The 24,633-nt window shown below is 38.4% G+C and overlaps 3 protein-coding genes across 8 annotated transcripts; 1 reads left to right on the top strand and 2 right to left on the bottom strand.

Annotated features, from left to right (window-relative positions):
- Window positions 1-9,175: 9,175 nt before the first annotated feature.
- Window positions 9,176-10,119, top strand: LOC103984240 (probable calcium-binding protein CML17). Its single transcript, XM_009401699.3, has one exon. The coding sequence runs from the start codon at window positions 9,267-9,269 to the stop codon at window positions 9,942-9,944; it is 678 nt and encodes a 225-aa protein (XP_009399974.2). The 5' UTR covers window positions 9,176-9,266; the 3' UTR covers window positions 9,945-10,119.
- Window positions 10,120-13,546: 3,427 nt separating this feature from the next.
- LOC135673332 (S-formylglutathione hydrolase-like) lies at window positions 13,547-23,678 on the bottom strand. 6 transcript variants are annotated; one of them, XM_065182212.1, is made up of 12 exons: window positions 23,556-23,678; window positions 23,167-23,255; window positions 22,845-23,077; window positions 19,288-19,433; window positions 19,026-19,130; window positions 16,883-16,948; window positions 16,685-16,765; window positions 15,894-15,953; window positions 14,602-14,798; window positions 14,407-14,505; window positions 14,229-14,294; window positions 13,547-13,922 (listed from the first exon to the last, which is right to left on the bottom strand). In XM_065182212.1, the coding sequence occupies exons 8-12, from the start codon at window positions 15,907-15,909 to the stop codon at window positions 13,740-13,742; spliced, it is 561 nt and encodes a 186-aa protein (XP_065038284.1). In that variant the 5' UTR covers window positions 15,910-15,953; window positions 16,685-16,765; window positions 16,883-16,948; window positions 19,026-19,130; window positions 19,288-19,433; window positions 22,845-23,077; window positions 23,167-23,255; window positions 23,556-23,678; the 3' UTR covers window positions 13,547-13,739. The 6 variants fall into 6 exon arrangements, with proteins under 6 accessions (XP_065038284.1, XP_065038287.1, XP_065038286.1 ...); XM_065182215.1 differs by having other exon boundaries at window positions 22,845-23,042; XM_065182214.1 differs by having other exon boundaries at window positions 19,288-19,415; window positions 22,845-23,255.
- On the bottom strand, window positions 21,115-21,576 carry LOC135675156 (alpha-amylase isozyme 3D-like). Its single transcript, XM_065185430.1, has one exon. The coding sequence runs from the start codon at window positions 21,574-21,576 to the stop codon at window positions 21,115-21,117; it is 462 nt and encodes a 153-aa protein (XP_065041502.1).
- Window positions 23,679-24,633: the final 955 nt, after the last annotated feature.

The raw sequence follows: 24,633 nt of genomic DNA, 5'->3' as shown, positions 1-24,633 counted from the left end.
AAACTGGCTACTTCATGCAAGGTTCTCCATCTGATCCGCTCTCATGTAACTCTCAGTGAACATGTTGCCACTATTGAAGCACAAGCAGCTGTCCCCTCACTCAGCATGGATACTATATGAATGCAACATAGAGTATTCCAAAGCTTGTAGGGCTCCCTGCAAAAGGATATATATAATATATACAAAGATGGTGTCCCTCTCTCTCTCACTCTCTCTCTCTCTCTCTCCAACAGTTGAGCAATCATTAACCAGCAAAGATCAACTATTTATGCACATTGTGGCAATTACTTTAGGGAAAGTAAAGGATGTCAAGGCTTGGAGGTGGATGCATGCAAGTGCCCCACCATCCCTAAATGTGATAGATAAAAGTGGGACAAGATGGGCTAGTTCATTTAATGCCGACTGAACCATGGGGCTCACACATATGGCTTTGATGGCACCTGCAGATCAAACATATAGTCTTCTTTACTTGGGATCATTTTGGATTAGAATAATTCTACACCAGTCTTACTTGAGTCATCATGTGGTAATAGTCTTCTTCAGCACCTGCACATTTATTAGCTCATGGACAACCCAACTCGGTAAGATATATTATACTCAGAGAGGAGTTCTAAGCTCCAATCTTTGGCCTCTCGAATGCCTCTTCTGCGGTATGCATGACATGCAAGTGGGAGCGACAACCAGGGAGGAGGAGGAGCTCCATTCTTGGCACTAATCGTGGCCATGGAATCAATGGCATGCAGATGGTAGCCCCATTGCTCCATTAATGACTACAGCACTAGATCGTATCATATCATGGCGTCCACCTTGCACCGAGAACAATGGATGGATGGCTAAACCCCTCACGTCGACTCTCTATCTGTCTGCCTCATTGTAGGTCTCGGGAAGGCCATGTCCTCCGGTGTTGCCCTCTCTTTTTTGGAGGTGTTGCGGAGGTCAAAAACCCACCATGACATGAAGGATGATTGACGACGTGACTTTTGTCTCTTGCGACCTCATGAGTGGAGTCTCAATTGGCAGCACGTCGACCTTCTACGACCTGTGAATCTACATCGGAAGCATCGTGTTTTGGTCTTCAACAATGGAAACCCACATATGGTGAAAAGTAGAAACGAATGCTTCGGATTTCATTTATCGAAATGGAAAACAACAGTGCTATGTGACATTGGGTTTGATCATTAATTGCGTCACACATCTATGATTGTTTTTACCAATACGTTCTCTTTCGTTTTTAGCCAAAATAATAGTCTAAAAGATGACTAAAACAACTCAACCAAGTTTGCCGTATTTCATGAGGTAGTAATAGTTCGAGGAAAATGAAAACAACACCAAGAAATATTCTACCAGTGTGTATCGATATACGAACTTTATGAGAGGTGGAAAACTCATTCACAAGCTCTTATTTTGACTCCAAATCAAACACAGCTATTACACTAAAAGCAAGAAATTGCAGCAAAGATCAGTTTGCGTTACACAATGTGAGATGATCGACTCTCAAAGGTGTTACCAAAGCTTTATGTAAGCTTTATTTAGAACAATCTCTAGAAGAGAAAAGCTTACGAGTGGGCATGTGACAACATAGTAAACATACCTGTTTATGCCACACTCGAGAGAAGGATAGGCAACATGAGATCCATACCGAATCCACTGATGGGGTCCATTATGCCTCGACGAGTGGTGTAGATATGACAATAGGCAACAAAGATACGTCACATATCATTTTCAAAGGAGTAAACGCTAAAGAAGGTAAGCAAGTAATAATCTTTAGTATACGACTTAGCATAGAGTACAAATGCGGATCCAAATCCAATATTGATTTAAAAGATCCCAAATGCAACTCAAGGTTGCTCCGTTTGTAGAGATCCAAAAGCTGGAGAAACGATAAGATTGCTCCTTTACACGATCAAAGCATGAATTGAAAGGTGACCTTTTTGCTTGACAAGGGAAGACTATGTATATGGAATCGGTGAGAGTAGTCTGATACACTATGATTGCTCTCTTGTAAAAGGATATCTCGATCGATGTCGAGACTTCATCCAGATGAGATAGATTCATCGGAGCTCAAATTCTCAAACCATAGCACCACATTGGGTCCTCCGGCAAAACCGGATCGAGTGGGCCTTGAAATGTTGAGTAGTCAAAGAGAAGGTTCAGCCCATTTCCTTTCGTATTCTTTTTCCGTCTGTGATTACTCCCAAAATGATAGACAGACGTATGGATATACGTAGTCTTTCTGTACTTTCCTCACTTCTCGTGCTTCCGTGCGTGCCCGTTGTTGCTACGTAGGTTGCGTGCATGTTGGCAAATGACAGTCTCCTATTCGCTCAAAACTCTTTACAGACGCAGCTGTTGCGTACACAACACAACTTTCGTTCTTCCCCCACTTTTCCGCTTTTAGACTTTCTGAGTACCTCTAATTATTCATTGAATTGTTTATCATTGATACGTGGATCGACGATTCCCGAACGAGAGACGATACTCGGAAAACTCTTTCTTTTGAACGAAGAGATGGAGAGTATGGCTATGGCTCCGTGAGCGATATAAGGGAGCCAATAGAGGCCAAAAGTGAGGTAATGAAAGCCTTTGTTGGGGACGATAGATGGTTAATCGGAGGAAATGGCTTTCAAGACCAAAGGAAAGAAGATTGAGAACCTCTTCCGCATCTCCTACTCATGAGAAGCCTAAGAGAATAATGTAAGTGAAAAGTGTTGGAATTAAACTTATTCAAGTATAAAAAGAAAGGTTAATTTCATCAAAAGAAAGATTCATTGTATCAAGAGATAGATTCATTGCATCAAAAATATATATATTAAATGTTTATGGAAGTAGAAGCCAAATTGACTATTGGTTCTTGAAGAGATTTCTTCAAAGAAAATAACTCATTTTGAATACAATTAATGTAATGTATAGCGAGTATATAAACCTTATTGGGTCATAAAACATATAAAGTTTCTGAAATTATAAAAAATTTTAAGAGAAATATAAAAGATTTAATCTTGTACTCCTCCTTTGTTTAATAACTCTATCTCTTCTTTCTATCAAGTTCCATACTTGGTATCAAAGCATAAGTTAAGCTATGGCCTCTTCCCCAACTATTATCCAACTCCAAATCTCCATATTGGCAAAAAAAAATTATGACATATAGTGTATATAAATGAAGATTCTTCTAAAAGATGAATCTGTTGAACCAAGTCCGGCACGAGCAATGAATGCAAAAGCTAGAAAACAACTCAAAGATAAAGGAAGAAAGAGAAAAAGGTCTTGTTCATGATCTACCGAGAGCTTAATGATATAATGTTCGAGATTATTACTCTAGTAAATACTTCAAAGAAAGCTTGGGAAATGCTTTAAAAAGCATTTGGTGGTATTGATAAGGTAAATAAACATTGTCTAGGAGTTTTACGAGTCAAGTTTGAAAAATTACAATAAGATACTTTTGAAACTATTTTGATTAATTTTTAAATGATATAAAGATAAAAAAAAAGTGATATAAAGATGAAATGGTGAACAAATAAGTGATAAAAAAGCAATAGAAAAATACTAAGATCTCTAGATCCAAAATTTGATTTTATTACTATTGCAGTTGAAGAATACAAAGATTTAGAAAATATCTTTAGAACAACTTATGAGTTTCCTTCAAGTTTATGAACAAAAGATTACAAAAAGAGGAGAATATAAAACTATGGAGCAAGCACTATAAACCAAGCTTACTCTTGAAAATAAAGGTGAATCAAATTCTTAAAAAGGAAGATGATGTGGACAAAGAGGAAGAGGAGATAGAAATCAGACTAATCAAGAATCTTCAAACAATGGAAGTAATAGAGAAAATTCTAACCAAAGAGGCTGAAGTTATGGTCGAGGAGGTGGCCGAGGCCGTGGATGTGGTAGAAATTATAAAAGGTCTAAAATACAATCCTATGTTTGCAAAAGGTATGTACATTAGTTATTATAATTCTAATAATCAAGGTGATAAGATAAATTTTATTGAGGAAGAAAAGAATGAAAATAAAATTTTGCTAATGATTTCTAATAATTTGAAAGCGGATCAAACATGGTATCTAGATACAAGAGCCTCGAATCACATGTGACATCAAGGAGTTATTTTCAGAAATATATATAAGTTCTTCCGTGAATATTATATTTGGTAATATGTTTTAGAGACCAATAAGGGGTAAAAATTTTCTTGGATTAAATAATGGTAAAATATTATGCATTTTAGATGTTTATTATATTCCAGATATGAAATATAATATTCTAAGCTTGAAAAAATTACTTGAAAAAAGTTATGATATCGAGATAAAAGATATAGCTCTTTCTATTTATCATGAGAATAAAAAATTAATCTCACAAGTAAAAATGATAAAAAAAAAAACAAAATATTTCCTCTATATTTATGTATTTTTTATCGGTCAAATTATTTTAAAATTGATATTGAGGACATTTCTACATCTTAATTATGCTCCCTTAAATTTTGAGGCTTTGAAACTTCTAGATAAGTATAATATAATGATAAGAATGCTAAGAATTAATTGCCCATCAAAATTATATGAAGTATGTGTCATGGGTAAACAAGAAAGAAAGCATTTCAAAGTTAGAAGAACAAAAAGAGTATGACATTGACTTGATCTCATGCACTCAAATGTTTGTGGTCCTATCGGTCTAGTATCACTTGGAGGCAAATATTTTCTTACCTCCGATGTTCATAGTATCAAAACCTGGGTTTGCATGTTAAAAGAAAAGAAAGAAGTTTTAAGCAAATTCAAAGAATTTAAAAATTTGGTTGGAAAACAAAGTGGTTGCAAGATTAAATGTTTAAGAACAGATAGGTGTGGTGAATATATATCAAATAAATTTGAAAGTTTTCGTAGAAATATGAGATTTTACATCAATTCTTCATGTCATATATACCTCAACAAAAGAGTATCTTAGAAAGAAAAAATAGGATTATATTTAATATGGTATGATGCAAGTTAAAGGAAAGAAAAATTCTTAGGGTGATGTTGTTGCTTATGCAGTTTATTTGCTTAATAAGTTTCCTATAAGATAAATTAGTAATTTTACACGAGAAAAAGTATGGAGCTTGCAGAAACCAAGAGTCGATCATTTAAGTATTTTTGGAAGTGTTGCATTTGCTAAGATACTAAAAGAAAAGAGAATAAAATTAGAGAATAAAAGTCAGAAATAAATTTTGCTAGGTTATGCAAAGAATTTTACTGGCTATAAACTCAAGAGATATTGAGTTTGATGAGTAACAGATTTGGAACCAAAAAAGTGATGAGCAACATAAGAAAGCTATAACTTCAAAAGATGATGATATAATTATCACCTAGATTAGCTAGGTCACATGATTCAAGAAGTCCGATTATAAAAAGTACAAGATCGATTTATTAGCTATATGATGTGACTTGAAGGATTGATACTAATAATAATAAACTTTTTTATTTTATATTTTTATAGAATATGATCCATTAATACCTTTGAAGAAGCTGGTAGAGAAGAAAAATGATGACAAGTTATAAATGAGGAGATTCATGCTATTAATAAAAATGAAACATGAGAGCTTACTACACTTCCAGAAGACCATTGAGCGATCGGTGTTAAGTGGATCTTTAAAACAAAAAAAAATATAAAAAGGAAGGTGGAGAAATATAAGACCCAATTGGTTGTAAAGGGATACAAACAACAATATAGGATCGACTATGAAGAAGTATTTACACTAGTTGTTCGACTAGAGATAGTAAGATTATTTATCTCCCTAGCAGTTCAAATGAAATGAAAAATTTTACAAATGAATGTCAAATCAGTATTTCTTAATAGAGTTCTTGAAGAAGAGGTATATATTTAACAACCTCCTAGTTTTATTATTCATGAACAAGAAGACAAAGTATACAAGTTAAAGAGAGCTCTTTATGGGCTTAAATAAGTCCCACGAGCATGTAATTCTTAGATAGAAACTTATTTTATTCTAAATGATTTTTCTAAATGTTCACATAAACATGCTCTCTATACGAAATCGAACTCTGATGGAGATATCTTGTTTATATGCTTATATGTAGATAATTTAATATTTTCAAATAATAGTAGCTCTATGATTAAAAATTTTAAACACTCCATGAAGAAGGAATTTGAGATGATTGACTTAGACTTAATGACTTATTTTCTCGGTATCGATGTTATACAAGACAATGAAGGAGTTTTTATCGCACAAAAAAATTATGCAAATGAGGTTCTAAATAAGTTATCTATGGAAGATTGTCACCCTACAGATACACCTATTGAATATGACACCAAGTAAACTAAGGAAATTCAAGTGATTGAGTCGGAAGTTACGATAATCGAAAAAGTACAACTGGATTTGTATTTTATTTTGATGAAGCTATATTTACTTGATCTTCAAAAAAGCAATTAATCGTTGCTATATCAAGTTGTGAAGTAGAATATAACAGTATATTCTTATATTTGTCATGCAATCTGATAAAGAAAATTACTTCAAAAACTTCATATGTCATAGGAGAAGTCAACCAAGATTTATATTGATAACAAATTAACTATTGCCTTAGCTAAAAATCTAGTTTACCATAAAAGATTGAAGCATATCGATACAAGATTTTATTTTATAAGTGATCATATTAAAAATAAAGAAGTAGATCTACATCATGTCAAGACAAGTGAACAAGTGATCGATATACATACAAAATCTTTCAAATTTAAAATATTTCAACAACTTCGAAAAAAATTTGGCATGTTAGATAAACAAGTTTAAAGGGGAAGAATGTTGGAATTAAACTAGTTCAAGTATTATAAAAAGATTAATTTCATCAAAAGAAATATTCATTACATCAAGAGAGAGATTCATTGTATCAAAAAGAAAAATAAATTAAATATCTATGAAATGAGAAGTCAAATTAGCCATTTGTTATTGAAGGAGTTCATTGAAAGAGAATAATTTATTTTGAATACAATTAACGTAATATATGTTTGGAGACCATATAAATCTTGTATGGATCATAAAATATATAAAGTTTATGAAATTATAAAATATTTTAAGAAAAAAATAGAAGATTTAACTTTGTCATACTTTTTCTTTATTTAATAATTCTATCCCTTCTTCCTATCAACAACAACAACAAAAAAATATTCATCTTTTTCATTTAGTAATCAATCCATAGATTTTACATTGCCACTTTCCATCTCTCCAACTATTCATAACCTATTATACCAGCATGAGGATCGAGCGAATTAAACTGTATTTGTACCACCTTGACACTGAAGACATCACGAGAAACTGTATTCACTTTGGCTTGTCCCTGAATTCTCCATCAGCGTCCTCCAACACTAGACAGCGGTTCCTGCAGATACATATTGCAGTAACCTGTAGCATGAAAAACATTCATTCCACGTAGAGAATCTCCTTACAAGGTGCTGACAAGAGATAGGTGACAATATGGTACAGAAACTACTGCTGTCTTCTAGCTTTTGTGACTGCAGGCGACTGATCGTTCCATGGATGAGGAAGCCATGAGGTTGGATCCTGACACTGATGCTGGTGCAGTATACAAGAGCGATCGACCTGTTCCTCTTGTTTCTTCTGCTTGGATTCATAGGAGTACGCAGGTGCAGGTGCAGATTCCGCAGAAACCCACGAGGAAGAGAGGTAGGAAGCTGCCAGGAACTCTCGTCCCATCTGCTCATATACTGACAGCGTCGAACGTACGAGGAGAGCATCGTATGTGTGTATTGCGAATGATAACTGATATAATATATTCTGGCATCCGATCCATAGATATGTCGACTGTCACAATGGATCTAGCATGCGTTCCGAAGCCAACTTGACACATCGAGCTAACTCGATACATCGAATATAAACGCGATAGTCGCTTTTCATCCAAACAAAGCGACGTCGTCCTGAGCTAGTCCAGAGGCGCAGGGTAGAACCGAATGAAATAGGACTGGACAAATCAGACCGTGCCAACATCCCAGCATACAAGCTGGCCACCTATCTACGCAGCCCCATCCTGAGCTATTCTAGAGGCGCAGAGCAATGCTGAATGAAGTAGGGTCAGACAGATCAGACTACACTTGCGTTCCAGCATATAAGCTGACCACCTATGATGACAACGGCCATTAAACACTTACGTACGGAGACACCGTCGATCATTAATAGCTACATACGTCATGACAACATGTATAAAAGTCACACTCAGGGATAATACTAGGGGTTGGACCTCATACACACATTTTAACTCTCTCATCTCTAACCCAAGCATCGGAGGGATCGAGTTGGGAATCTTCCTCCCGATTCTGACCTATGTATAGGTACTCGACGGACAATTAAATGAGTAATCTTTAGTCTCCACCTAGGAGAATGAGACCTATGCCCCCTCAATCAGATCTTGGATTAACATGCTCCAGCTCAAAGATCATACTGATAATTTTACGTACTCGGGATGGATCAAACTGTTGATATCTTGATCAGGACATAAAGATGTAAAACAACAATACCGAGAAGCAAATGAAGGAAACCCTAAGTGTGTATTGCCACCGTCTACTACTGTGTAGAAAATATTTATATTCGCACGGCATGTCAATTGTCATATCTAAATTGATTAGATTTTACGTATCGAGCTTCGATTGATGGAAGACAATGATCATAATGGTGGGTCGGATAGTTTCGAATACTTGGATTCTTGACATTTACGGTCTTACTTGATCGGGTTTGAAAGGGAGGTTGAAACGGCGGGGAACGAGACCACGAGGTATGGCCCACCGGCACCGCTTCCTGGAAAGTGGCAACGCTGTGGGCGACCACATCACACAACCACATGGGACGCCCACTGACAACTCAATACCACCCAGCCGCAGTAACACATGGAGTTGGGGCCCGCCAAGGTCGAGACAGTCGTACCCACAGCATCGGTTGTGCAGGAAGACAGAGAACCCAACATGGGTAGATCTGGACGCACCCAACACAAGATCCGGTTGGATTCATCTTGCCCGATGTGTGGAGATGCATACATGCATGCCATGCACGCGAAGCACCACGAATCAGAGGCAAAAGTCCAAAAGCAAAACAACAACTCTTCGTCTCGTCCCATCATCTGTCACATCAATGCCCGAAAGCAGAGCCCCATTTCCGCCCGCGAAGCTTCCTCGAAGCTCACTGCGCCCCCCGAGTCTTCTCTCTCCTCCTTCTTCTTTAAACTCCTCCCTCAGCTGCCCCTTTATTCAGTCCATCGTTCTATCTACTCCCCCGATCTCTTAGCAAGATGAAGCTCAGCGTGGATTCTTTGTTGAGCTCCTTGAAGAGGAGCTCCTCCTCGAAGAACGAGAAGAAGAAGAGCAGGCGCTCCGTCGCTCGGGCGGACGCCTCCTTCGCTTCCAACTCTTCTTTTTCTGCTTCTTCCTCTTCCGAGGAGGAGTATTCGGCTGTCTCTGCCCGCCAAGCTACGCCAAGATCCGTCCTCCCGCCGGGCCATGGAAAGGCGCCTGTCGTCTTCCTCCCTGACGAGGCCTCCTGGCTCGACCTCTTCAACGTGTTCGACTGCGACGGGGACGGCAAGATCACGAAGCGGGAGCTGGAGGCGGTACTGCGGCGGCTCGTCCCGGACCCGCCCACTGCGGAGGAGGTGGCATCCATGGTGGCGGAGGTGGACCGCGACGGGGACGGGTGCATCAGCCTGGACGAGTTCGGCGCGCTCGGGGCGTTGCTGGGCGGGGGGCGCGGCGGGGAGGCCGAGCTGCGGGACGCCTTCGCGGTGTTCGACGCGGACGGGGACGGGAAGATCTCGGCGGAGGAGCTTCTGGGCGTGTTCGCCACGCTGGGCGACGGCGGCTGCACGCTCGACGACTGCCGCCGGATGATTGGCGGCGTCGACACCGACGGCGACGGCTTCGTCGGCTTCGATGATTTCGTCCGCATGATGGACGGCCAGATGTGTCACTGACGCCGCCGAACCAGATACGGACGGCGTTCATGGGTGAAGAAATCAATAGTTGTGGGCGGGAGGGTTTTGGTGCCAAATTTTTGTAACATGTAAAAAGAAATGGTTGGTTCCGATCAATTAAACTGCTTCCCCCCCAAAAAAAAAGAAAAAGAAGATAAAAATGTGTTCGACTAAATGTTTTGATGCCAAACCGAGATATTGACGAAGCAGAAAGCAAGAACGAGTGAGATTAGGCAGCGAATGTTGAGAGGGCAGTGAACGAGAAAGAAGAGCATCGAAGGGTACCGTGAATGCTGTGATCTCGAAGGGCAGAGGCAAGAGGGGCACATGAAGGCCAACACTTGTCCCTGTTGTCGACATCTTCTAGCGCAGACACTGCGAGGAAGAAACCTTGCAACCTCAAACACCGTCTCATGAAGGCACATAGATGAATGTCCGGTTCAAACGAATGTGACAGGATCTTAATAATACTGCAAGGAAGAGACTTTGGGCTTCCACATCTAAACATTATTAAGGCACAACTCCTGCAACGGGCCAATGTTCATCGTACCGTATGTTAATCTTTGCAGGAGCCGTTTCAAATAGAACAGTGTGTAGACATAGCGAATATACAATTAAGATTCTTCTCGAGCACCTTTAATATGATCTCTCTTGGCACATGTAGACAACTCTGTGCAGCTTTTGCCCAAAGCTTCAGAAAGTGAGCACGGAACCTGCTCCAACCAATAAGAGTCCCGAGGGTCAGATGACACAGCTCGCAGGCACCAAATTCTTTTAAATCATTGTCCAAAATGGAAGAGACGGTTTGGGTCCTCTTCAACTCATGCAAATGGAGGAGCTTGAGATGGTGTACCGTCCGGTAAACTAGACCGATCGGTAGACATCCAAAACCGGCTTGTAGCAGAGTTGAGAGCAGGTCCAAGATTCTGATTAACACCCTTCATTGATCCTTTTATTCTTTGTTGGACAGCATTATCTTCCTCGTGCCGGGTTGGAATAGGTTCATCAGTTTGCGGTGGCTGATCTATTTCTTCTGCAGTTACCCAAGGAATCTGAGACTTGGAAGGATTGTGCTTCTGGAATTTTGCTTCTCTGGACAAGAAAGCCACAACAATTCTTATCGGATAGCGATGTAAGTGAGCATCTTCCTGTGTTGATTTACAAGCAAAACTACTACCTATAGCTACTACTCCCATGCATCCTCATCAATATATAAAATTTTCTGGATTAGTTTTAAAATTTGCATCCTCATCATTAATTTAATATTTAATTTGCAAAAGATTCACAAGAAACCGACACTAACACCATGTATTCGAAATTATAGAGGCATCTCGCTGTTTTCTGTGGCTTTTGCATCTTTTCATAAACCATTCTAGGGGAAAATAGACCTACGTTCATGGTCCTAAATCCTTGTTTCCATCAACTACCTTTGCTAATTATATTAACATGCATGGGGTTGATGTAGTTTTTTCAAAATCAGCATATTTACCTCTGGCAATTTAGCTCAAATCAGTGAACTTATGACGATCAACATTAGAAACTGGACATCAGTTAATAAATAGCAGAGGATGATACAAGGGGGAAAAAAATGCTTTGCATATATATATGGAGAAATTAGAAGACATGCATATTATGTAGTGTGGAGCAACTTTAGGTTTGCCAAGAATACCTTTTTCTTATATATTCTGACTCATTTTCTGCAGAACCACTTGTCAAGAAGTCCTCCAAATATTGCATCTCCTTCCTCATCTGCTTGTATTCCCTTCAACCGTTTTTTCTTTTGCCGATCATTGGCCTGCAAAAGAAACATGAAAAATAGCTACAATTAGCCAAATGATTAAGTAGAACTTGGCTACCTGCAATGAGTAGGCACAAACTGTATGATATCTTTGACAAGAAAATCCAACTATCATAACTACCAAAATGTTGTTCCAAGTTGCAGAACTCTACGATAATGCGAAGATGAGGCACATCCTGTCATGCCTAAAACAGTGATATTTATCCAACTCATGCTTCATGTTTGAATTATATCAAAATAGTTAAGTGCAATTTGGGTGATATTATGTTTGGACTATTAAGGACACTAGAACTATTCAGGGATGCATCAAAAGAACTAAGCTCCTTTGAGACGGTTGTCAGGAATACAATGTTTGAGTTTCAAGGGACGCAATTTCGGGTTCGTAATATATGAAGTATCATTTCTAGATATCTCTAACAATATCAATCATTTCAAAACAGATTAAAAAAATGATTAATATGTTGCAAGTATTCAAGTATCAGTAATATGTTTGGAACATGTAACTTGGAAGTACAAGTTTCACCATCCTCTTCCAAAATCATGTAGATTCACTTATGAGTATGCCATGACTCACTTCATCTCCAGCTCAGGATGCTTCGACTGAACTTAAAATGGACTGCAAGAAAGCTTTGTAGAAGGACGATCACATGCTTTGGAGTCCCAAAAGCAAAAGAGGGCCACAATGCATTCTACTTCACAGGAATCTTTTATCTCATGGCATTTTTAAATGCACCAATCATTTATATCAGGATATATTACTCATCCTCGGTAACAAAGTTCACATATTTCTATTTACATGATCGCAATTTCAAAGGTATATACAACAAAAGAACATGCGTCCAAGGATGTTAGAAATTAAATTGCCTAATATCGCATGCCAGATTGTATACATAGAAATCAAGGTTAATTGCAAATGGTTCAACATAGATTTAACTGCTTCTTTAAAAAATTCTAATCATATACACGTCATCATTGGTACCCGAATTTGAACCAAGAAGGGGGAAGATAATTACACCAAAGTCGAAGAGATCAGAGAAGAAGAGGCCGTTCTTGGGGTGCTGCAGCCGCGGCTCCATGGCGGGGTGGCGAGGGGAGCGATGTCGGGGCGGAACCCTAGGCGTTCCTCCGTGAATTAAGAAGCGGCAGAGACGAGAGGAAAGGGCGGAAGTAGTGAAGGACGGGGAGAAAGGGCGGAGCGATGGGGGTCCGATTTGGTTAAATTAACGCCTTAAGTTTGAGCCGGGTTTGGTTCGGGCTGAGTAGCGGGATTTAATTGACCGGGTTCGACGTCATCAACAGAGGAGAAGACCGGTCCGGTTCACGACCACAAACCCCTGGACGCCAATGGGAAAGCTTCCTCCGGCATCATCATCAGGCAAATGGAGTTTCACATGGCACAGTGTTTCACTCTCTTAGTGCTGAGGCTGAGGCTGAGGCTGAGGCATCCTTCTCTCATGGCATCCCTTCGAAGTAATCATGTAGCTAATGCCACCCTACAGACTTAGCATGATCTCTCATTCCACTGAGGAGCAAATGAGACCTCAGCTAAGATGCCAAAACCTTGATTGACTGAGAATACAGATGGTGTTGGTATAGAAGACATGTCCAAAGAGCAAGAATCAAGTTGGTTTTTTAGAACTTGGGAACAAGTTCTGATGACAAAGTGATATGAGACTATGGCAGACATGTCCAAAGAAAATGAATGGGCTTACCTTAATGTTCCCTTCGCTCCCTGATCAAGTAAACATCAACCAGTTCTCGACTTCGTTGATGTTTAAGATTTAGAAGGAAGACGAGGCCGAGAGAGATTAATATGCGGATGATATGGAAATAGAAGGTCAGACTTACTGAGTTGTGACCAGAAGGCAGTCAAATATCTGGTTCACAGTTGGAACAAGAGCATTGAAATAGTTGTAAGAGTACTTCTACAAGTGAATTCTACACATCTGCCGCATCCTGAGATCCCATGGCATGAAGTCTATTTTGCGACCACGGACTCAAGCACATTTAAGAGCTTTGGCATGGTGGTGGATGTGATCGTCGATGAAGGTCGAAATGAAGTAGTAGGAATGGTCATAGCCAGGTTGCATCCGAAGCACCAGCGGGGCATTTGCACCCTTGCAGGCATCCTCGAAGTTGTGGGGCAACAGCTGATCGTGAAGGAACTTGTCATCCTCTCCCTGTCCAGCAAAGCATAGTTTTCGGTCATTGGTCTAAGACATACAATATGACCGATGGCATAGTCTATAAGCTTCCGAGAATTTGTTATCAAGGTTTGAGATCACTATCTTCTAGATAGAATCATGTTCCAAGAGTTGACAGCAGTTGATTACTGGCAATTACATGTTCTAATTACATTAACGATCTGAACACATATTTACTGTAAACATATTAATCATGAATACCTGTACAACTCAATAGAAAAAGAAAAGCAACAATTGGTACAGATAGCAAACACTCAAAAACAATCAAAATACTATAAATACCTGGTCAATTAATATAGGAGTCGAAATTTTGCTGCACTTTTCAATTAACAAGGTGGCATCATATTCCTGAGAGGAATTAGAAAGGCGCTTAAAACCCGAAATCAGAAAAAGAAGGAATACACTGTTAACATTCTCAAAGTTATAAAATCAACCGAGGGGTCTATTGCAGGGATCTCACCTGCCAGTCAGATTTATCGCTGCCCAAATAGTTTGAAAAGGCCTTCTGGCCCCATGGGCAGTTTGTGGGATTGGTGATAGGTGCAAAAGCAGAAACTGCCTGAACAAAGTATCAAATAATGAGAATGATGAATGTTGAAAAATCAAATCAAGTATTCTACTTATTCTTGAGTTGAGTATCAAGTCCACAGAATACCTTATATTTTTCAAGGTTTTTCAAGTAAATGGTCAGCGCACCATGGCCACCCATTGAATGCCCAGAAATTGATGCCCTTGATGTATCAAGTTGTTCAAAATTTTCACTGAGGACTTTTGGTAGCTCCTTAACGACATAGTCATACATACGCCAATTTTTCCACTTCTCTTCCTTAGCATTTAGATAAAATCCAGCACCTAACAATGGAATGAAATATAAGGCACACAAAAATCGATAAATATACTTGTTTCAGAATGTTTGTGTAGTAATTGTTACTCGGTGAGAAATCGAGCAAATACTAAGCATTTCTCAATATCAACCCGTGTCTTACTGAAAGTTCAGTGTTCCAGTATACCAAGGAAGCATAAATTTTCCTTATTTATCAAACATATGATTGCAGTAAGTTCCAAAGTTTATGTCAGGATTTGAAGTTTCAACTGGTACCCACTGAGGTTGAAATGTATAAAAATTCAAGGAAATATTGCCCCCAAGGAGTTAAATAGATATCTTAACCAAGGTCCGCAATACCGTACCGTACCATACCAGAGTTTCGACATGGGCTCGCTACAGTGTCTGCTACAGTGCTGCTACGGTGCCGGACCGGTAACAGGCGGTCCGCGTACCGGAAGCCTGTCGGACCGGTACGTACCACCCATACCGGGCGGTACAATCCGGTACTGCAGACCATGGTTAAAATATACAAAGGCAACAGTAAAGTGTGACGGTCGATGATAGATCAGAAGAAAAAATATATGAGAAAGTAGTAAATTCATTTATGTCTCGTAGAATAGTCAATGAATGATTGCATTTGTTAAAATTTTTTACAATTATAGGTAAAAGCAATTGCCTGAAAATAATAGAAAAACTTCAGAAAAGGTTTTAAACATATCCAAGGAAGACATATAATGTATGGGAAAGAAATCAAGTAAGTTAACTCGCATTGCAATTGTAACAAGAAGGATAGAATCACGTTATAATTGCAAGGAGAGAGATGATGATCAAATATGACTTTATTAGAAACAATAAGCGAAGCTAATAACATTGCCCACAACAGAGCTCAACATGAAACATCCATGAAGCAAACAGTTAATGGTTGGAAAATCAGAAAGGATTGTTCCTTGCCATTGTAAATTTGTGATGTAATATTAAAAGAATCTCCTATAAATAAACAACAATTACTTATGAGCAAATGTATCATCTTTGCAAGTTTTTCTCAGTTTTACTGATACTAACATATTCATTGAATAGGCTAAAATTTCCATGTTTTATTAAATGAGAAAAAATGTTCAAACCTGTTCCAGCGTCCATACCAAATGAGGCTGAAATTTTGTTTTAAATAAGGCAGGTTCAACCTATGAAAGATAAGCACCTCAGCAATTATAAACCACAAACATCCACAGAAGAACAAAGAATCTGTATAATAATAAATTAAATCTTATAGTGGCAATAATCACTTCATATATGAATAAAATGATTTTTTCAACATGTCAAACTAGGCAAATGCTGTTTGAGGAAACTGTATATTGAACTGCAATCTGACACCATATGCTGGTGTAGTCTCTTTAAGATCCCTATGATATCCTTTTCACATATTGACTGCAAATATAAGAAATGCATTTCAGAAAATTGTTATATTTTATCTGCAACAGCTACTCCTCTTGGTTTCATACATGTAGCACATCACTTTTATCCCATCTCATGTCTTGTGCAGTATGATAATGAGAATCACACAACATGGGCTAATCTTTTAGTATACAGGTTAGTTCTAAGAAACAACCAAATTGGTGCAACAAATAAGTTCAAATATTTTATTATCCTAACTAGGTGGCCATCTAATAAATAGGAGGATACAGATGCCACCAGATGCATAATTTTACTTTAAAACTTGAAATAAATCATATGTTTGCAAAAGCTTGTGCTTTAAAGCAAAAGCAGTAAGGGACTAGCCTACCAATCAATTTCATAAATCCTTTCTTACCATGTACATCAATTAAGTTCACCACCAAGAATCCTAAAGCCATATTGTCCTCTCTCAATGGGCACAGAAATAGCTAGTGTATTAAAACATAAAAATAGTTTCTACCTTTTAACAGATTTATCTCCAAGTTTCTAACTCCTTTGTTATCATAAAAACAGTCTTGATTGCTGCAGTCCCAGCTTCATCCTGTGATCATTTATAAGGAAAATAAGTAATTTGAAGTTTGAACATGTATCTTATTGCTTGGCCCTCAAAATAAAAACACAAATCGTTTTACAGTATCATTGAGCATAATTAGCATACTTGGCTTGACTCTTTTCCGATCCAGAAGTGAATGTCATAAAGGTAGGTGCCACCTTTGCCAGTTGTCTGAAACAAGCAACTCACCACATAAAAAATATGAAGCAGATAGCAGCAATCAAGGTGTAGAGTCGTCAAGCACATTTGTAGTTAGCCATTATGGATGATTCTTGAGAGATCAGAGCTAAAACAACTTCACTTCTGAAATACACCAAGTTTTCATTGTCGAGCAACATTTCAATTTATTTAAAAGACTGCATTTTTATACACCATGTGAAGACATCTAATGCAGTTTTAAAAAGAGAGCTAAAACATCAAATAATTCCACACTTCTGATTTAGCTTGAAAATTGCCAAACAAAGTAGACGAGATGATGAATTAAACATAACAAAGAGAACAACTATTGACAAGACCTGATAGACCTGCTCGCACATTAATTTGGAAAGGACAGGTCTCAACCAAATGGTTCTAATTGCTTAAGTTATTAGTAGTAAGCCCAACCAGTCATAGTAACCACAAGAAGAACCAACATCACTGAACCATTAGGGTGTTACAATCTTCCCAACTCAAGATATAATACCCTTGTCAATGCCCAACAAATTCATATCTAACACAGAATTCATTATTTTTCAAAATATACCATCTCGTAGCACAAAATAAGCCATCTCAATACATGGTGACCCACATGAAAAGGCTCATGGAGTTGTGATACTAATGATCCAACAAACTATACCGACAATTACATAATCATACTTAATTTCAAATCCTTTTTCCCAGATGAACAATGCAATATGAGAAATAGGTCACATCCTTGTGACTGTCTCATAGTTAATCACCTTCACAATTAATGGTCACAAAATAACCTTACAACCAAGAACCAGCATGTATCTCTTCAAAGATCATTATGATTAATTAAAGACTTTATTTTCCACCAAGAAATAACAACAATCCATCATCATATCCCAAACTAGTGGACTAACTTCCCATCAGCATCACACATAGTTGAAGCCCATACGATCCTAAATCAGGGTTCCCAACCATCATAAGGGCCCAAATTGGTGCACCCTTCTACAGATTGGTGCACCCTGCTCCTGGTCAATTCAAAAAATTCAGCTAAAAAAAGCCTATATATATTGATATGAGCTTGGTCCTGGTTGGTAAACAGTATCTCAGTCAAAGAATGATTCCTATGGATTAGCACAAGGGAGGACTCTTTAGCTTTGAAAAGTAGTAGACAACTCAATCCCAGTTGGAATAAGAGTGGAGCAATCCTTACTCGAACTGTTACAGTCGATTCAGGCAAGGAGAACACTGATCAAGGCTCTTCACTCAAACCTAGTGGTAGTAGATTTAGACTTTATCTTTCTATTCTTATTGTATATAATTTCATCAATTTTCTTTGTAGCTATATTAGAATGTAGAGTCCTGATTTGAGTTTATTCGGTGTATAAATCAAATATGATTATAAAATAGGTTAGACAAATCCAGCCATGAGCCATATTTGAAGAGTCCCAGAGGACTCTATTTTCAATGTTGGTTGATGACAAAGTTTTCTCCCATACAACCTCTTAGTGAACATATATCAGAGGACGTAAACCAAGAGATCATGCTTGGTTGTTATTTTCCCTTTTATGCAACAAAGTTAATTTAGTTTGATGGTGATCTCTGTTTCTTCCTTCTTTTTCTTCGTTCTCCCCTTGGAGGCATATTCTCCTCTTTAAATTGGATAATTCCCAGATAGGAGAGTCATTTCCTATCAAAATCATGCCAATAAACCTATCCAAACAAAAAAAAAAAAAAAAAAAAGATAACAGAATTTTTTTGTTCGGTTGAAACTTAAAAATTTCTTTTTGAGATAAAATAATTTCCAAGTTAACAAATTAAAAAAAAAACTTAACAGTGCTCTATATTAAAAAATTATTTACAAATGTAATTAAAATATTAACACCGAATTGACTCTATTTTACGAACTAAAAATAATGATCTATGATAATATAAATTCTTTAGTTGAAAAGTTCAAATTAGCAGTCAGAAAATACGAGTGAATTTTGTATAAGTTCTAGAAACCGTAACTTGTACATGTGAAGAAGAAAGCAACAGTTCTCAGGCAAAGAAAGAAAAATAATGAGAAGATAACAAAAATTACCTGTAAAATTATGTATGAATCTCCAGAGTAGAATTTACCATAATCGGACTTTGGTATAGGCACTGGTTGAAAGTTCTCAATACGCCATATTTCTGTTCCTCTATGCTATGTGGTGTTAAGTAAATGCTCACATTAAAAAAACAAAAGATACTACAAAGAAAAACAATTTGAAGAGTAAAAGAACAGCTAAAAAATTTGGGCAACCAATAGTGACAATAACTTGCCCACATGGTGCATTTTATAACATTTCTTATAAGGATACACTTTGTGTCCAACTCCCTGAAACGCAGGATCAACATATTTTGTAGAACTAGACATTGTATGCTGAAAGATTTTATACTACGACAATGGAACAAGACGTCTTCACAATTTCAGAATGTGCTCAGAACACTGAATAATTGAAAAAAGCTGCACTCAGCAGAAGAAAATAACATAATCAATAATCATCTAGAACTAATATGTACTGTGGCCAACTCATCTACAGGTTTTACCATAAAAATTAAACAACAGGTTGCTGGTCAACACAAGTCAGCTGTGCAGTAAGCGAATCATTAAACCACCAAATTATATAAAATAGCATTTCTATAACTTTTCTCAAGCAGGACGGATAAATGTACATGTGGGAACACGATATTTTTTTCTTACAACACACATGAGAAACGTTAACGAAAGAAAAGCGAAAAGTGTCTTCCATGATTCATCATCATCGTCTTCATCTCTTCTCCCACACGCAGTAGTCATTGCCAGAGGCAACGACGTGGAAGTTGGAAGGAACGAGATTCCCCACGTCGTATCTCGAGCCTAGCTTTGTCAATATCTTCCCATCGATCATTGCCATGTAGAGGTCAGCATCAGAGGCCAGAATGTTGAGAGCGCTACCCGAATGAATTCCATTTCGTGTTATGGTTTCAGCCAACCGAGTTGTTATTTTGTGCTCCTCTCAGATGTTGTTACATGCACGTTTCTCCTGTGCCTTTCCATGGTTTCATGATAAAATAATATATGCAGTCGAGTATCTTTGCCGACAACTCCTTTTCATCTTGTGATTTGTCCGCCCCAACCTATTGATTCTGAGATGAGTACTTTCTTTAGAGAAATAGAGAAGATTGACTGGGAAATTGGGTCTGAGACAAATTAAGTTGTGTATATACGATGAAGCATGAGTTGTAAGAGAGAGGTATAGATAAGATTCATAATGTTTGAGTTTTGGTGCAGTCAATAATGGAGAAATCGAACGTGATATTGAGATGCATTATTACTTTGATCATCGGCGTCGATGAGGAGGCCATATGCGAGGAGACATAAACCATGTTATTTAATCCCTCCCCTTTTTTCTCTCAAGTCAAACGATTAGTATATTGCATGGTGTCAATAAACCTTATGCATGAATGCATGGTTGAGTAGTAGTACGTACTTATGTAAAGCTTCCCTTTTGATTCGTTAACGAAGATTAGTGTTAGCTTATTCCAACAATACACTAACATCTCCTCTTAAAATAATTTCGAATATTGCCTTTTTTTTTTTTTTTACAATTGGTATGATTAATCATAGTCTCTTCTTTTGAGTGTTAGAATTGAATGCATGCATCTGAAAGCCAAATTTCAAATGCATGCATGCATATTTACGTGACGTAAAGATATGAGTTATTTTTCTTTTGGTCGACACTAGAGATGATTTCAAATGCATGCATGCATGCTTCAGATTTATTCTTGACTCACATCTCGGCCACATCCGACGCCCGAGTCACGTCTCTGCTAGCCCCTTGCCCGAGCCGCTACAGCTCGGTCTCCGACTTGCAACTCGTCGTCCGTAACTCCGAGTTCTGGTTTCAGCCAACCGAGTTATCTTCTCCTTCAATCCCTAGTCGAACATGTGGTCGTAGAACTGCACACACGAATATATAATCGTCAGGCTATAAAACTATTTGAATCGAATGTTAGGCAGAAGCATACTTACGATGGAAGGGCCTCCCGGATGCGTGAGTATATAAGCGTAGCCTTGCATGACCTTATCAGTAAGGAAAAGGCCACAACCTTTGCGTCGAACCGGTATCGTGGTTGTCGACGAAGGTGACAGCCTTCTCTGGCCACTACCGCATCATGATGGGCGCGGGCGCCTTCCCTTGGGGATCACGCATCCTCCACAATTTACCTTCCACGGCAACTTGTAGTATTCCCTTTGTAGTGAAATCGAAGGTCGTCGCTGGGCCTCCGACCTGCTGAACCCAATTAACCAGCCCTCGGCGGTTGCCGTTCTGATCGTATGCTGGCTTCCCATCGTTTCCGTAAGCTAATGAACTCCAGATCTCAGCCACCACGAAGTTTGGCTGTGTCTGTTCGACGTAGATCTTGGCGATGCTTGAGTAACCCTTGGCAAAGTTGAGCCTCCACCCGTCGAAGTCGATGTCAGTCTTGAGCCAGTTCAGCCAGTCCGTGAGCTCACGCTGGACCTGCGTGTTGAGGTGGTTGATGTTGGGAGCCGCCGCGAAGCCCTCGCCGGTGTCGAGGTTGCCGGTGCCGTCGGAGTACTGTGTGTCGTCCCTACAGATCATGTGTGGACACCAGTCCCAACAATACACTAACATCTCCTCTTAAAATAATTTCGAATAAATGCAAATTCTTCGCAATAATCAGAGTATTTCCTTTCTTTGGTTTACAATTAGTATAATTAATCATAGTCTCTTCTTTTGAGTGTTAGAATTGAATGCATGCATCTGAAAGCCAAATGAGTGTTAGAATTGAATGCATGCATCTGAAAGCCAAATTTCAAATGCATGCATCTCTACGTGACGTAAAGATATGAGTTATTTTTCTTTTGGTCGACACTAGATGATTTGTGGGCCAAAAATCCACAACTATTTGCATCACATAGTAACATTGATAAGATATGAATTTCTCCTAGTCATTTCTTGCTTTACAAATGATTCCTTTGGCTCTCGAGAAAAGAGGGAACCATTGGCCTCTAAATTAATAATTTGGACTACCAATTCAGGAAGGTCAGCCTTAACAAGCTAATTTTTTATGCTCTTAACTACAACATATCAAAATAGTCAGGTCAAAGTTGTGATTATTACTTGTAAGTGATGCATAAATAACATCAACAAAATAACAGCTGCAGATCGGTATACAGCTAGTGCTTCTTAGTACATGCTAGGATATAAAGATATAAAGCATGAAGTTGTACCACAATATTACTGGTAGCAAATAATTTTTATAAATACATCGCTAAAAGGAAAACAACAAATGATAAAATAACGAAGGTGTGGAACAGATCTTTCAGTCATTTGATGAGAAAAGCAATCCTGCTTCAAGTGAAAAAATTGAAAAGCTAAAAATAGCACAGCATTTTAACTATACAAGTATGTTATTCACCCTTCAATGAACTCGTACGAGGTTGCTGGCCCACTTGGATCAACTAAAACACTAAAACCATATCTCGGGGTTTCTAAAACACGGGGCTACGCTACATCGGTATGTGAAAAGCCTGGTTGATAAGCCCATCCCCAACCACTCCGCAAGAACGAAAGCGTTCCCACAATTATTCTAATATCAGCAAACAGCTAATCAGCCGAGTACTAATCGACGGCATGTTCAAGCTACGGCAATGTTTTCCTGGATACACTGCGTACCATCCAAGGGAAGTGTAAGATCCACACAGATCACAAATAACCCCGTGACGTGATCCGCCCACGCTACATCAGATGGAGGAGAAACCAACAACATACGAGAAACTAAAGTAAAACGAAGATCCGAGAATGGGAACGAGAAACAACCATAAAACCCTAGGTATCCAAAACAGAGGCAGATCAGAGAAAAATACCCATCTCTTCGGGCGTGGAGAAGTTCCTGCGGCCGGTGGGCTTGGCCTTGAACCTGCCTCTCCCCATGATCGACCGTGATCTGGCGCAAGCGATGAAGGATGGCTTCTCGGATTCTCTGGCGCTCGGTTGGCCGATCGGCGAAACCCTACTTACCTCGTCGCCCACACGCAACGACCCCTTCTCTCTCTTTCGCAAAGCTTTGATGGTTGCAATAACATAGTCAATGATCTACCTTTTTTCCCAGAAAGAAAATAAATCTCACCTTTTGGAATGATACAAGTAAAACTTCAACTATGACAGAAGAATGCGAGCAAATAGTACTTTCCCATTGAAGCCGCCTCTTGGCAGTTCCCCACATCGCCGTTGTCTTTAGGAATTTGAAGACCTTGCTATTTCAACCGATCAAGTTGCTAAAATGACAAGCAAAAGTCGCTATATAGTTCAGAAAGAGATTCAAATCTCTCCGGAGCCAAAAACCCTAAGAGAACTGTTTCCTAGGGTGCCGAATAATTGGTGTGAGATCAAATAAAACCATCCAGCGTTTCCTTCACTAATCGAACGATTTTGATCGCATGAATCGAAAACTTAACATAATTATAACAATGGACAACAAAAAAACCCTAGGCCGAGTCGGTCAACAAATCAAAAACAAGCCTTAATACGAAAAATGAATTACAGAGCTATTTAAGGTTTAAGAGAAGGCAACGTACCTCAACGTGCAAGGAGGACGAGCGGCCGGAGACCACAGGGGCGATCACCAAAGCAAGGAGCAAGCGAGAGCAAGGGCTACGCTGCGTCGGGGCTTCGGGGAAGTGGGTGTCTCTCCGTCTGGAGGATTATTTATATTGTGCGAACCGATTCGTGAGATCGGTCCGTTCGAGTGGATTTGGGCTCGCGAGATCGTGAGTCGGTCCGTTCAAACCGGAGCTCGGACGCATAGGTTATATTTTGAGTATTATTGAATATGAAAGAGAGGGGTCGTTAAGTATTGAGAACCTTACATGAGAGAGAGAGAGAGAGAGATATATATAGATAGATATGATGACTAAATGAAAGTTAAGATTTCAGTTCATGAGAAGAAAATTAAAAGGGTAGCTTAGTGCATGAGACTGTATGCTGAGATGATGACTTCCCTGTTAAGTATTGCTCGTAGATTATCTTTAAAGGTTTAACTAGAAAATTTGCTCGTAGATTATATATACCAAAAGAATCTGATATAAAGTAAGAAATTTTAATAGAAATACACTCATCTTTATACTTATTGCATCCTAGAATAACCAAGACGTATAGGGATTTGAAAGAACACTACTAGTAGCTAGGAATGAAGAGAGATATCATCTAATTTATTTAAAAGTGTCTTACATGTTAACAGATCAAAATAAAACATGAGACACTAGCGAATACTATAAATCTATTGTGAATACTCCAATGAAAATGGGAAGAGGTCAATATTAATTTTGTCATGTGTCTGTGTAAAATCAGCAAAAAAAAAAAACATGATGAAATTTGAATCATTGTGGATAGTTTAACCAAAACAACCCACTTTCTATCTATTTATGCTAACTATTCCATGAATTAATATGCTTAATTATATATCTAAGAAATAGTTAGACTTTATAGTATGTCTGTATCATATTAAGGTTCCATATTCATATTAAGATATGGGAAGAGTTTTTATAAGGCATTAGAGACAAAAGTTAGTTTTAAAGGTTGCTTTTCATCCTCAAATAGATAATTAATAAGCATATACCATTGCTCTAAAGATTAGGCAAATACATGTATGATATA

This window comes from Musa acuminata, chromosome BXJ1-5 (assembly GCF_036884655.1).
Source record: "Musa acuminata AAA Group cultivar baxijiao chromosome BXJ1-5, Cavendish_Baxijiao_AAA, whole genome shotgun sequence".
Taxonomy (NCBI): domain Eukaryota; kingdom Viridiplantae; phylum Streptophyta; class Magnoliopsida; order Zingiberales; family Musaceae; genus Musa; species Musa acuminata.
The sequence above is the reverse complement of the archived record's forward strand: the minus strand, read 5'-3'. Positions and strand labels throughout refer to the sequence as shown.

Excerpts from the sequence above, each read along its gene's own strand:
- LOC103984240 (XM_009401699.3), top strand. The coding sequence starts at position 9,267 with ATGAAGCTCAGCGTGGATTCTTTGTTGAGCTCCTTGAAGAGGAGCTCC.
- LOC135673332 (XM_065182214.1), bottom strand. Across the intron at positions 14,506-14,601 it reads AAAACCTTGAAAAATATAAG|GCAGTTTCTGCTTTTGCACC; the intron begins GTATTCTGTGGA and ends TACTTTGTTCAG. Across the intron at positions 13,923-14,228 it reads CTCCTATATTAATTGACCAG|GGAGAGGATGACAAGTTCCT; the intron begins GTATTTATAGTA and ends TTTGCTGGACAG.
- LOC135675156 (XM_065185430.1), bottom strand. The coding sequence starts at position 21,576 with ATGATCTGTAGGGACGACACACAGTACTCCGACGGCACCGGCAACCTC.